The sequence below is a fragment of the Schistocerca cancellata genome, chromosome 6 (genome assembly GCF_023864275.1).
Source record: "Schistocerca cancellata isolate TAMUIC-IGC-003103 chromosome 6, iqSchCanc2.1, whole genome shotgun sequence".
NCBI lineage: Eukaryota > Metazoa > Arthropoda > Insecta > Orthoptera > Acrididae > Schistocerca > Schistocerca cancellata.
Window position 1 is genome coordinate 369,677,137 of NC_064631.1, and position 13,030 is coordinate 369,690,166.

Genomic DNA, 13,030 nt, shown 5'->3' on the forward strand with positions numbered 1-13,030 from the left:
TACACCACATCTAACAATGATGATACCTGCAGTAGTGTCGGAGATATAAATGTTGATTCTCAAATCCAATGAAGAATTTTGTTGAACGGACTATCTAATATCCAAACTCAAATTTAACCATGGGTGTTTCCATAAACATCTTCATCTTCACAGGTTGCACATTGCAGAGACATTTTTTTACTCTTGTGGAGAAGAAGAGGATGCAAGTTTTGTTTGTTTATTTCGCGGCGTGTGTGTGTGTGGGTGGGTGGGTGTGGGAGGGGGGGGGGGGAGTATTAAAATCCTTTTACAAGAACTAGTGAAACTTGGTCAGTCATCCATTGGTAACCTGTACGTTCACAACACAGTATTGTAGATTTTTCCACATGATGAAGAGATTAACTGTTGCCACAGGTATCCACATCTGAGACCAGCTTAATGCTGATAATGTACTGCAGAAAATTTTCTATAATATTTGATTATACAATATTGGTCTATCTGCAACTAAGTATGTTATGTGTACAATGTCCATGTGTGTGTGCATGTGCAAACAAACATTCTAACATCAGGTCGAAAACCATGCACAAGGCATTTGAGAAGCATTAGAAAAGTCATGAAAGGAACTCGCTGGCATTTTTGTGGGAAAGCACGATGAGTTAACATAATGAAGTGAGTTAAGACAGATAGGAAGTAGGAAGCACCCCACTTTTGAGAGAGTATTTGATGGTTTGTGTGGACTGGAACTGTACTGATCCTGTGCTATCGGAGTTGCAGGCTCTTGGCTGACACTTCTACCTGTTGGGCAGTCATTTGCCGTGTGGGCCATGAGGGAAAGGCATGGAGCACATGTGACCTGTGTGGTGCCAAAGAAATTGTCATGCCACTGATGTTCAGTTTTTATTGTACTACTGTTCTGAGTTTCCTGTGAGATGGAAATATGACAACATCTAGCTGGAATGGAACACATATATAATCAATTTATTAAGGGAAGTTACAGTTGTACATTATAGGAAACACATTGAGTTCAACTTCTCTGAGTGTGTGATTCCACTAGAACAAGGAAATTCTCTTTCAGCATCTTTGACACAATGGGTCGAAGTCCATGGGAGAGAAACTGTATTCATTGTCCAAGGTTACAGGACAGCAGGATCCTTGCAGCACTGTTCTTGTACAGTGACTGTGAGAAGCACAAAACCTAGCAAGATATGGAAGTTACGAACTGATTACTGGACTGTTTCAACAGCCTATTTTTAACACCCCTATCAGGGAAATAAATACCAAGAAACATTCCACCATCATGCGAAGTTTGAATAGTTTGAAGACCACAAAGCATTATCATTTTTAATGAAGTATAAGCTGACACACAACTGCTGACAAGATACCCACTCCGTCTTCAGCAATAGGATTTTGAAACTGAATACATGCCATGAAAGAGAATATTATTCTCAATATGCTATCAGGGTTACATAGGGTAAGTGAATACAGCCCAACTCATGGTGAAGGGAATTTATACGGGGAATTTATACGAGGACGTATTGTACCACAGGGTGCTGGCAAATTTTGATCATTGGTGATTGTGTGTATCCAGAAATGCAGTAGGTGACTGACTGACTGACTATACAGATGTCAGCTACTGGCATTTCAGACCAAAGAAATATGAAGCTGCAGGAACACATGATTTTAATAACAACGTCTGTAGCATATGTGCACTGCTTAAAGGTGTGACATTTGGCAGGAAACAAAATTCCAACTATTCAACACAAGGTTGGGTCGTTCTGAGGGAGGAGACGAGACAGCGAGGTCATCAGTCTAATCGGATTAGGGAAGGACGGGGAAGGAAGTCGGCCGTACCCTTTCAAAGGAACCATCGCGGCATTTGCCTGGAGCGATTTAGGGAGATCACGGAAAACCTAAATCAGGATGCAGGATTGAACCATCATCCTTCCGAATGCGAGTCCAGTGTGCTAACCACTTTCAACACAAGATATTCATTTATCATACAATACCTGATGAACCAGGATATTGGTAGCTCCCATTCTTGCACCAGTGCCTGTCGGAGCTCCTGAAGTGTCATAGGGGTTTGAAGACGTGCAGCAGTACGTCGACCGAGAGCATCCCAGATGTGCTCAATGGGGTTTAGGTCTGATGTCTTTTGTTTCAAGGCACGCCTCCAAGATGGCAGCTCATTGGGGCCATGTGTTATCATCCATCAGGAGGAAGGTGGGACCCACTGCATCCCTGAAAAGGCGGACATACTGGTGCAAAATGATGTCCCGGACATACTGGTGCAAAATGATGTCCCGATACACTTGACCTGTTACAGTTCCTCTGTCGAAGACATGCAGGGGTGTATGTGCACCAATCATAATCCCACCCCACACCATCAGACCATGACCTCCATACAGGTCCCTTTCAAGTACATTAAGAGGTTGGTATCTGGTTCCTGGATCACGGCAGATGAAAACCTGGTGAGAATCACTGTTCACACTGTACCTGGACTCATCCATTCCAATGACCATGTACTGTGTTCTTGACACCAGGCTTTACAGGCTCTCCTGTGACCAGGGGTCAGTGGAATGCACCTGTTCAGTCGTCTGTAGACAACTGTTCCAGTGGCTGTGGCAAGGTCCCGAGCAAGACTACCTGCAGTAGTCCGTGGCCGTCTGTGGGCACTGATGGTGAGATATCGGTCTTCTTGTGGTGTTGTACTCTGTGGCCATCCCGTACCGTAGTGCCTGCACATTTCCTGTTTGCTGGAATCATTGCCATAATCTTGGATCACACTTTGTGGCACATGGAGGGCCTGTGCTACGACCTGCGGTGTTTGACCAGCCTCCAGTCGCCCTAGTTTTCTACCCATCGTAATGTCATCAATATGTGTTCTTTGTGCCATTTTCAACACACAGTCACCATTAGCACATCTGAAAATGTCTGCACACTTACTCGCTGCTATCATACTCTGACATATACACCTCTGCGTATGTGGACTGCTGCCAGCACCACTGTGCGAAGACCGCAGGTCAAATGCACCGCATGGTCACACCCCAAGGTGATTTAAACCCACAAACCGCCCACCAGAGCGTTGTTTCACCATGTATCAGCATTATCTTTAATTTATGAGCATGAGTGTAGTACTGCTGTGCCACCTTGTAGTGTATATCATAAATAGCAAAACAATGAGTAATGAAAATTATATTTTGTATACTGAAGAACATAGAACATGACTGTAATGCTCATTATGTTTATTTCCATGTAAATGTACTGGTTCAGGCAGCTCCAGTGAGTTAACCGTAGATACTGTTCTTACGTGTGGAGCACATGCCAAGGTACAGAACATGAGTGATTTTGTTGCCTAGTACCAATGTTTCAAAATGTATCTGTTTAAGTCATTATAGCAGTGCACTGACAGAGGTGATTACTGTGTTGTGTGTGGCGCGAAGGCTGTGCCTCCCGAATTGGCAAGTTAATTACAGGAATTGGCTTTGTTAATGATTGAGGGTGTCCAGACATCCTTCCTGTCACCACCCTTATCAACTGGGATGAAATTTGTCACCCTAACTGTCTTCATCTGGTACTACCCATGTGAAAATATGCGAACATTTTCTAAATGTTCACAAACTATGTAACTGAGGTGGGATATTGGTACCAGTCTTGTATTTGCCTAGTCAGATATGAGGAAACTGCCTAAAAACCCCATCCAGGATGTTATTTTGTGTAACTACTCGGCCACAGGACGTACAATATGAACAGGTGCTCGATTGAGTTGAAAGATGCAATCTCCATCCCCGAATTGCTCTTCAACAGTCGGAAGCAAGAAGGTGCTCAAAACAACAACGGGTGCAAGCCCCCACCATGAAAAACACGACCATACCATAACAACACCACCTCTGAATTTTACAGTTGGCACTACACACGCTGGCAGATGACGTCCACTGGGCATTCGCCATACCCACATCCTGACATCACATCGCCACATTGTGTACCATGATCCACACAATGTTTTTCCACTGTTCAATTGTCCAATGTTTATGCTCCTTACACGAAGCAAGGTGTCGTCTGGCATTTACCGGCATGAAGTGTGGCCTATGAGCAGCCGCTCAACCATGAAATCCAAGTTTTCCCACCTCCCACGTAACAGGCATAGTAATTGCAGTGTAATGGCCAGGATAGATGTCTGCCTATTACATATTATGACCCTCTTCAGCTGTCGGCGGTCTCTGTCAGTCAACAGACGAGGTAGACCTTGGACACTTTTGTGCTGTACGGGTCCCTTCACGTTTCCACTTCACTATTGCACTGGAAACAGTGGACCAAGGGATTTTTAGGAGTGTGGAAATCTTGTGTACAGACGTATGACACAAATGACACTGCCGGCTGCTGTGGCCAAGCGGTTCTAGGCACTTCAGTCCATAACCACGTGGCTGCTATGGTCAGAGGTTCAAATCCTGCCTTGGGCATAGATGTGTGTGACGTCCTTACATTAGTTAGGTTTAAGTAGTTTTAAGTCTAGGGGACTGATGACCTCAGATGTTAAGTCCCATAGTGCTTAGAGCGATTTGAACAAATGACACCCAATCACCTGACCACATTCAAAGTCCATGAGTTCTGCGTAGCACCCAATTCTGCTCTCTCACGAGGTCTAAGGACTACTGAGGTCGCTGATATGGAGTACCTGGCAGAAGGTGGCAGCACAATGCACCTATTATGAAAAAATATGTTTTTTGGGGTGACCAGATACTTTTGATCACATAGTGTACATTCCACCAGATACATGATTTACAATTCGCTAAAATTTCGAAAACGTCCTCACACTTTTACATGGGAAAAAAATAGAAGCAGACAGATGGGGCAAACAAATTCCATTTCAAATGTGTGTGAGAGAAGAATGGCATCTGGCCATTGTCTACCACTAACATTGGCAAATCCGGATTAACATAGAACATGGTGCAGATATGGGCTATGGCCAGGAAAAAGAAGAAAGAAGAGTCAGCAGCACTATCAAACTGTTCACTGATGATACTGTTGTCTACAAGAAAGTAGCATCGTTGGATGATTGTAAGGAAATGAAGAATAATGCACCAAATGAACCTCATTAAAGGTGTTTAAATGAAAGACAATATCAATAATAAAACCAAAAAAATGTGACTGTATCCTATTACAATATCAATGATAAACTTCTGGAGCCTGTTGTATTATTTAAATATTTAGGGATAATACCAAGAAGCAATATGAAATGGGATGACCGTACAAAATGATAGGAATGCAAATGGAAGACTTAATACTGAAAGGATATTGGGAAAGATTAGTGCAACAGTAAAGAAAATCACACACGAGAACAGTGCAACTAATCCTGGAGTACTGTTCCATCATTCAGTATTTCAAGTCCTTGTGAAATAATAAGCAAGACAGCAAACATTTGAACCCGCACTGTTACGATCAAAACAGGCCATTATGATCTACACGAAAGTGTAATTCAGATGCTTGGAGAACTTAAATGGAATCTTTGGCAGCAGGAGGACTCCTGATGATAGATACCCTGGTGGGTAAATTTAGAGAAACAGTAGTTGAATAAGATGACTTGCTAATTCTGCTGCCACGCTTTCATGAGAAGCAGATGAGAGAGATAGGGCAGATTTTTCTTTTGTTTCCTTTACTGCTTGCTCAATATACAGATTGAATACAGGGTGTATACGTGGACAAGGAAAAAAAAATTCCCGGATTTCCCGGTTAAAAATACACTTTCTCCCGGGTGACAGTATATTTTCCCTTATCAATCCTTTGAATGGTTATGACTTTATACACGGGGGTTACAATTTCACGGCACTTTAGAAAACGAAACTCAGGGAAAAAGACACGTTTTGGAAACATCTTTGATATGCAGCAACATGTACGCTGCGTATTTTCGTATTACGAAAGTATGCACTGAAATTCCACCGAACACCACATGTTGCTTTCCGAATCATTGAAATCGAGATTTCGATGCGGTTTTGTAGGCCGTTCGTAGCTCATGTCACGTGATCTCGCCAGCCGATGACAGCAGATATTCAGAGCATTTGACACGTGGTGTAGTCAGCCAACAGCACCATCAACACACAACCAGGGAAAGTTAATAGTTTAAATTAATATACACAGTGTTGCTACAAGAAAAGCAAAGCTTTCGCATATACTGTTGATCTTTTTTGCGCGTATTACACTTTAAGATATATCACACAAATGTGCCAGTAAGCCGGCCGGAGTGGCCGAGTGGTTCTAGGCGCTTCAGTCTGGAACCGCGCGACCTTTATGGTCACAGGTTCGAATCCTGCCTCGGGCATGGATGTGTGTGACGTCCTTAGGTTAGTTAGGTTTAAGTAGTTCTGCGAAAGAATCTATTACCTCATCAAGTTCGTCAAACGTTTTGCTACATGAAAAATCGAAATGTCGTTATCTTTAATACTGAAAAAGTTGTTAATACAAATAACACTCAAGACTGGTGTGGTTTCTCGATCTGATTACATCTATTTTGTCACTGTCTGCTAGATAAAACAAAACAGGCCTTTCTAATATGGCAGCAATTTTGTAACACACCAAATAAACGAGACTGTTTCGGCACAAATGGCCATTTTTATAACACGACAGGATATAATCCACGAAGTACCAATATCAAGTGCCTATTAGGCCTACTACAAGCAAAAAGCTTTATGTTAGGAAATAGTTTCACATTTCATTCATACGTACCAGCTTCAAGCATGAGATCGAAAAGTAGTATTACGAAATTTTTATATACATTTGGAATCGTCTTATTCTTCCATAATTTGTGTAATGTCCCCGCTTCTTCTCCTCCCTCGTTCTAACAATCTTGCCATCACCAATTCTGTAGCTATTGCTGCCATTGTCTATATTTGTTTGCCGATTAACTTCACTAACCCTCACAGGTTTAGTTATTCCGCGATTATTTTCCGGTTAGGCGTTATTACGTGTTCGAACAACACGTTTTCCGCGTTGCTTCCAGAATAGAACTTACGCGTCTGCTACCTGGGGAGTGTACCACTGGTCCTTACTAGTGTAGCGATATGGCCAAAAATTTTCTATCAAAATTTCATTTTCTTGGATACATCGAGAAGATAATACATAATCTTTCTCACTTGTTATTCCTGTTAGTCGTTTATTTCCATTATGGTGGTCTGAATCTATGGATTTCACTAGTAATTATAACAATGCTGATCAAACCCAATCAACCACATAATCAGACAGTGATTGGCATTCATCCGTTCGGCTTTACTCCCTCAGCTCGTATTGCCCCGCCCCCTTTTGTCTGCGGAAAGTTTATTTCTAGATGCGACGAGGATTCTCCTGACAGAGACATCACGTACGCTGTGCATGCATTCAAAAGTCAACTTATGATTCATTCAGAAATCAACTTAAAATGTGCTCAAAAGCTAACAGGGAAGCGTTTCAAAATCATGTGAATAATCGATAGACAAACGTGTGCTGGATGCTAGGCGCTTTGTGAAACAAGTTTTTTCCTCTAAAGAATATGAATCTGGCATCCCCTTTTCCCAGTATCATCTAGCTGCTTGCTGCGACTGCTTGCACAGCCAACAGTCACATTCCTGTTGCCAGAAGCGGGAGAATCTACTACTTAAACGTGACTCAACTGCGCATGAGCCTGCACGTAACTGCTAAAACAAATTGAATGGAAACAGTCGCAACTTCACGCTCATTGGAGGAAATTTGTTGATATGAAGCACTGCATAGTATTCCTAAAGCCTTTGACACATTTACAATTGGCAGACGCTTGCATGAGCACTTGCATGGCGCATTTACTTTGCAATTTAAGTTTTTTTTGTTTTTTTCTCAAGTTTATCTTTTATTATTGAATATTATTTTGCAGTAGTGGGATACAGTAATATCCTTTTTTAGAGTATCGGTTCTTACCAGCCAAAATTACAAAAATTTAACTGAAAACTCAAACAATGAAAAATTCCCGGAATTCTAAAAATTCCCGAGTTTTTCCCGGATGAAAAAATTCCCGGATCTCCCGGTTGTCCCGGGTCGTATACACCTTGGAATAGCATCGGGGAGACGCTACAACCCTTTCTCACTCCCTTCCCAACCACTGCTTCCCTTTCATGTCCCTCGACTCTTATAACTGCCATCTGGTTTCTGTACAAATTGTAAATAGCCTTTCGCTCTCTGGATTTGACCCCTGCCACCTTCAGAATTTGAAAGAGAGTATTCCAGTCAACTTTGTCAAAAGCTTTCTCTAAGTCTACGAATGCTAGAAACGTAGGTTTGCCTTTCCTTAATCTTTCTTCTAAGATAAGTCGTAGGGTCAGTATTGCCTCATGTGTTCCAAACTGATCTTCCCCTAGGTCGGCTTCTACCAGTTTTTCCATTCGGCTGTAAGGAATTCACATTAGTATTTTGCAGCTGTGACTTATTAAACTAACAGTTCGGTAATTTTCACATCTGTCAACACCTGCTTTCTTTGGGATTGGAATTATTATATTCTTCTTGAAGTCTGAGGGTATTTCGCCTGTCTTGTTTATCTTGCTCACCAGATGGTAGAGTTTTGTCAGGACTGGCTCTCCCAAGGCTGTCAGTAGTTCTAATGCAATGTTGTCTACTTCCGGGGCCTTGTTTCGACTCAGGACTTCCAATGCTCTGTCAAAGTCTTCACGCAGTATCGTATCTCCCATTTCATCTTCATTTACATCCTCTTCCATTTCCATAATATTGTCCTCAAGAACATCGCCCCTGTATAGACTCTCTATATACTCCTTCCACCTTTTTGCTTTCCCTTCTTTGCTTAGAACTGGGTTTCCATCTGAGCTCTTGATATTCATACAAGTCGCTGTCTTTTCTCCAAAGGTCTCTTTAATTTTCCTGTAGGCTGTATCTATCTTACCCCTAGTGAGATAAGCCTCTACATCCTTACATTTGTACTCTAGCCATCCCTGCTTAGCCATTTTGCACTTCCTGTCGATCTCAGTTTTGAGACGTTTGTATTCCTTTTTGCCTGCTTCATTTACTGCATTTTTATATTTTCTCCTTTCATCAATTAAATTCAGTATCTCTTCTGTTACCCAAGGATTTCTTCTAGCCCTCGTCTTTTTACCTACTTGATCCTCTGCTGCCTTCACTATTCCATCCCTCAAAATTACCCATTCTCCTTCTACTGTATTTCTTTCCCCCATTCCTGTCAATTGTTCCCTTATGCTCTCCCTGAAACTCTGTACAACCTCTGGTTCTTTCAGTTTATCCATGTCCCATCTTCTTAAATTCCCACCTTTTTGCAGTTTCTTCAGTTTTAATCTACAGTTCATAACCAATAGATTGTGGTCAGAGTCCACATCTGCCCCTGGAAATGTCTTACAATTTAAAACCTGGTTCCTAAATCTCTGTCTTACCATTATATAATCTATCTGAAACCTGTCAGTATCTCCAGGGTTCTTCCATGTATACAACCTTCTTTTATGATTCTTGAACCAAGTGTTAGCTATGATTAAGTTATGCCCTGTGCAAAATTCTACCAGGCGGCTTCCTCTTTCATTTCTTAGCCCTAATCCATATTCACCTACTATGTTTCCTTCTCTTCCTTTTCCTACTGTTGAATTCCAGTCACCCATGACTATTAAATTTTCGTCTCCCTTCACTACCCGAATAATTTCTTTTATCTCATCATACATTTCATCAATTTCATCATCATCTGCAGAGCTAGTTGGCATATAAACTTGTACTGCTGTAGTAGGCGTGGGCTTCGTGTCTATCTTGGCCACAATAATGCGTTCACTATGCTGTTTGCAGTAGCTTACCCGCACTCCTATTTTTTTTTTTATTCATTATTAAACCTACTCCTGCATTACCCCTATTTGATTTTGTATTTATAACCCTGTATTCACCTGACCAAAAGTCTTGTTCCTCCTGCCACCAAACTTCACTAATTCCCACTATATCTAACTTTAACCTGTCCATTTCCCTTTTTAAATTTTCTAACCTACCTGCCCGATTAAGAGATCTGACATTCCACTCTCCGATCCGTAGAACGCCAGTTTCCTTTCTCCTGATAACGACGTCCTCGTGAATAGTCATATAGCATTCTCTATATATTTGGACAGCCACTGACTTGTGAAAGGTATTCTAGGGGACATGGTTTATTTATTTAAAGTTCCACTATTTAACCACAGCTGGTCCAATTATGCCCATATTGCACCTGTGAATGATAACTAAGCCATTGCATTGTAAATGGCTATAACTAATGTAATATTGTGTTAAGTGCTCACAACTTGCATCAGATAACTTAAAAATGTTTCAGATGGAAGAACTGCAACTAATTTATGATTCATGTAATGCCTATTGTCTTTGTGAGTTGGTTACCGGCTTAATGAAGAATTATATACATACGTGGGAAATTCAACAATTGCTCACCTCTTTTTCTTGTGGGCAGTGAGTGATTCCTGACCACTATCACTTGAAGAGGAACGAGATCTCGTGCGTGATCGCTTCTGTGCTGGCGATGTAGTATGCGATTGTGACGAGCCAGAGTCAGAATCCGAGTCACTGGAGCTCGATGTTGAGCAGCTGCCACTGGAACTGTCTGATGCCACACCTGTACTTTCATTCACATTCACAGAATCAGCAATGGCTGCTAGCGATGGCTCCTTCTCCTAAATTACACAATAAAATACACTTCATTATTTTTGTACAATAAACAGACTTGACCAATACAAAGTATGAGCATTAATATTAATTTGAACTACTTCTTAAAGTATTTTCAAAAAGAAAAAGAAGTGTGAACATTAGTGTACATCATTCAATATTTGGTGGCATTCTTCATATTGAATCTACATGCACTGTCTCTCTTTGGTGAAAAGATACAACAGATGCTTCACAGTATTGCCAGATGACAAGATGCTACCATCATCATTGGAAGACCACAGAAAGGAATCGGAAGCAGTGTCAGAGTGGAAAAAACACTACACAGTCTCATAATATGAGTGCAGTACATGTAGGAAGACACCTCCATCAGTGCACGACATTACACTTTCTTGCACCTGGCAACCATAATATGTCTTGAGACTTGGCCTCTTGTGACTTGTTATCAATCTATGTATCCCTAAAAATGTACCTAATCATCTTATGTGGTACTCAATTCATCCAATCATCTTACTAATTTAGGGTTTAATTCGTAGAGACAGCAGTGTTGAGTCTGTACAGTTTGTTTCCATGTACTAACAAAAGGGCTGTGTTCTGTTAAATTTATCAACTGTTTGATATTTTACCAAGATAATGACCATGAGATCAAGAAACTAGGTATCTGTTCCTGTGATGGACGTTTTCAATCTTCAGCATAGAATATTGAGAAATTGCTGAATCAGACATTGCAATAATTATTCATTTGGCTGTCATATGATAATCTATACAGACAACATGAAGAAAGCCATCATTAGCATATTGACCCACATTAAAAGTGAAATAATAATGCATAGTAAGACAATGTGAATTCTTTTGTCTACAATAATGGGTACTGGAGCACCATTTTACTTTACTTAAAGGTACAGCTGTTTCCAACTATTTTGCAAAGTGAAAGAACGATAAACAGAGGAAGTAGAAGTTTTTGACAGTTTATATAAAAATGTGTCAAACAATTAAGAAACGGAACCTACCTTCAATACACGGTACCACTTTTGGGATAACTTTGGTCTTCCTCGTACAGTTTTGTGCCAAACAATGGGAAAATTGGTACGGCTGCAGAAGTTTTGTGTGACAGCAATAGTGGTATCAAGGTTAAGAACTACATGCCACCATCCACCAGGTACAAATACAGTCTCTCCGGGGCCCTGCAGTATTTCTACCTGTTGCAAAATATATAAAGTATTTGAGACGGAGGGAATAAATGCCATGTAGTAAAACATGGAAGGCATTGTGAACGCATTTAGGAACTAACAAGCATTTCAGTGTAATTTCATCTGCCCTCAAGTAGGCCATTTTTCCCAAAAAATTCCTTTAATGCACATTCTGGGCCACTGACCCACTAAAGCTTTATTATGTACATCAAAGACATATTGTATATGATATGTTACATCTCATAAACTTGTATTCAATCCACTCTGATGAAGAGGAATGATGTAGATGTATAGCAGTGCATCAAAATTTGTTTACTTGGTCACTCAACAAAATAAGTCTTATTAGCTTGCAAAAATTCTAAGAAACCCACCAGCACAAACATGGAGGAGAATAAATAGGCATTATTCCTCATTTCTCTTGGCTCAACAGTATGGGTTCTCTTAATGCAGTCATTATAAATACTGTAATTTGGACAGGTAACATACATGGACATATTTAGCATGTACTTGATGGAGTCATGCCGTCATAAATATTGTAACAGTTCAACTTACATTTCTAAGTTTTTTGAAATATGTTTCAAAGATTTTCTTGTGGAGGTAATATAAACAGTCCAGCATTCACTTACATAGCAAGTAACATCAACATGGCAGCATCTATATACACTGTACCTGGACAAAACACAAATCTGTTTCATGAACAAAACTGTTTTGAATGAAGCAAGCTTGGAACCTTGTTTCAAGCTACATGCAGTATGAAGCTAAGAACAAGATCTGGATCAATAAAGAAACAACAACTCAGGATTATTTGATCACTGTTTCTACATGTAACAAAATAAATGCCATCATTGAACAAGATTTTGTAACAATACCCATTAAACATAACATCAATCTCACTTCTAAACAGTGAGAGGGTGCTAATAGCTTATAAACCTATATGATTATAAAATATATAGGGTTAATATTACGCTAGGCAGTACACACATATTTATTTATTTCACTGGTTGGAAAAAGAAACATTTGCTTTGACCCTATTAAATCTAGTAACTTAAAGAAAAATAATTTTTTCATTCATTGCGACAAAGCAGAATGTGGTTTATGAAGTATTGTTGTCACAGACATTTAACAATGTCTACATTCCTAGCTTGCACAGAAATTTGCATTTCTACCATATTCTGAAGGGAGCTGTACACTTTCAGAAAATTTACTTCGCTGAGGTCTGCCAT

The 13,030-nt window shown here is 40.4% G+C and overlaps 1 protein-coding gene across 1 annotated transcript in view; it reads right to left on the reverse strand.

Moving 5' to 3' along the window:
* The window catches only part of LOC126191316 (bifunctional arginine demethylase and lysyl-hydroxylase JMJD6), a 124,762-nt gene that overhangs the window by 19,865 nt on the left and 91,867 nt on the right, over nucleotides 1-13,030 (reverse strand). Inside the window, exons 6-7 of the mRNA XM_049932147.1 lie at nucleotides 11,628-11,816; nucleotides 10,390-10,628 (exon numbers count right to left, since the gene is read on the reverse strand). Of these exons, the coding sequence (XP_049788104.1) occupies nucleotides 10,390-10,628; nucleotides 11,628-11,816 (428 nt within the window). The remainder of the gene's footprint in view (nucleotides 1-10,389; nucleotides 10,629-11,627; nucleotides 11,817-13,030) is intronic.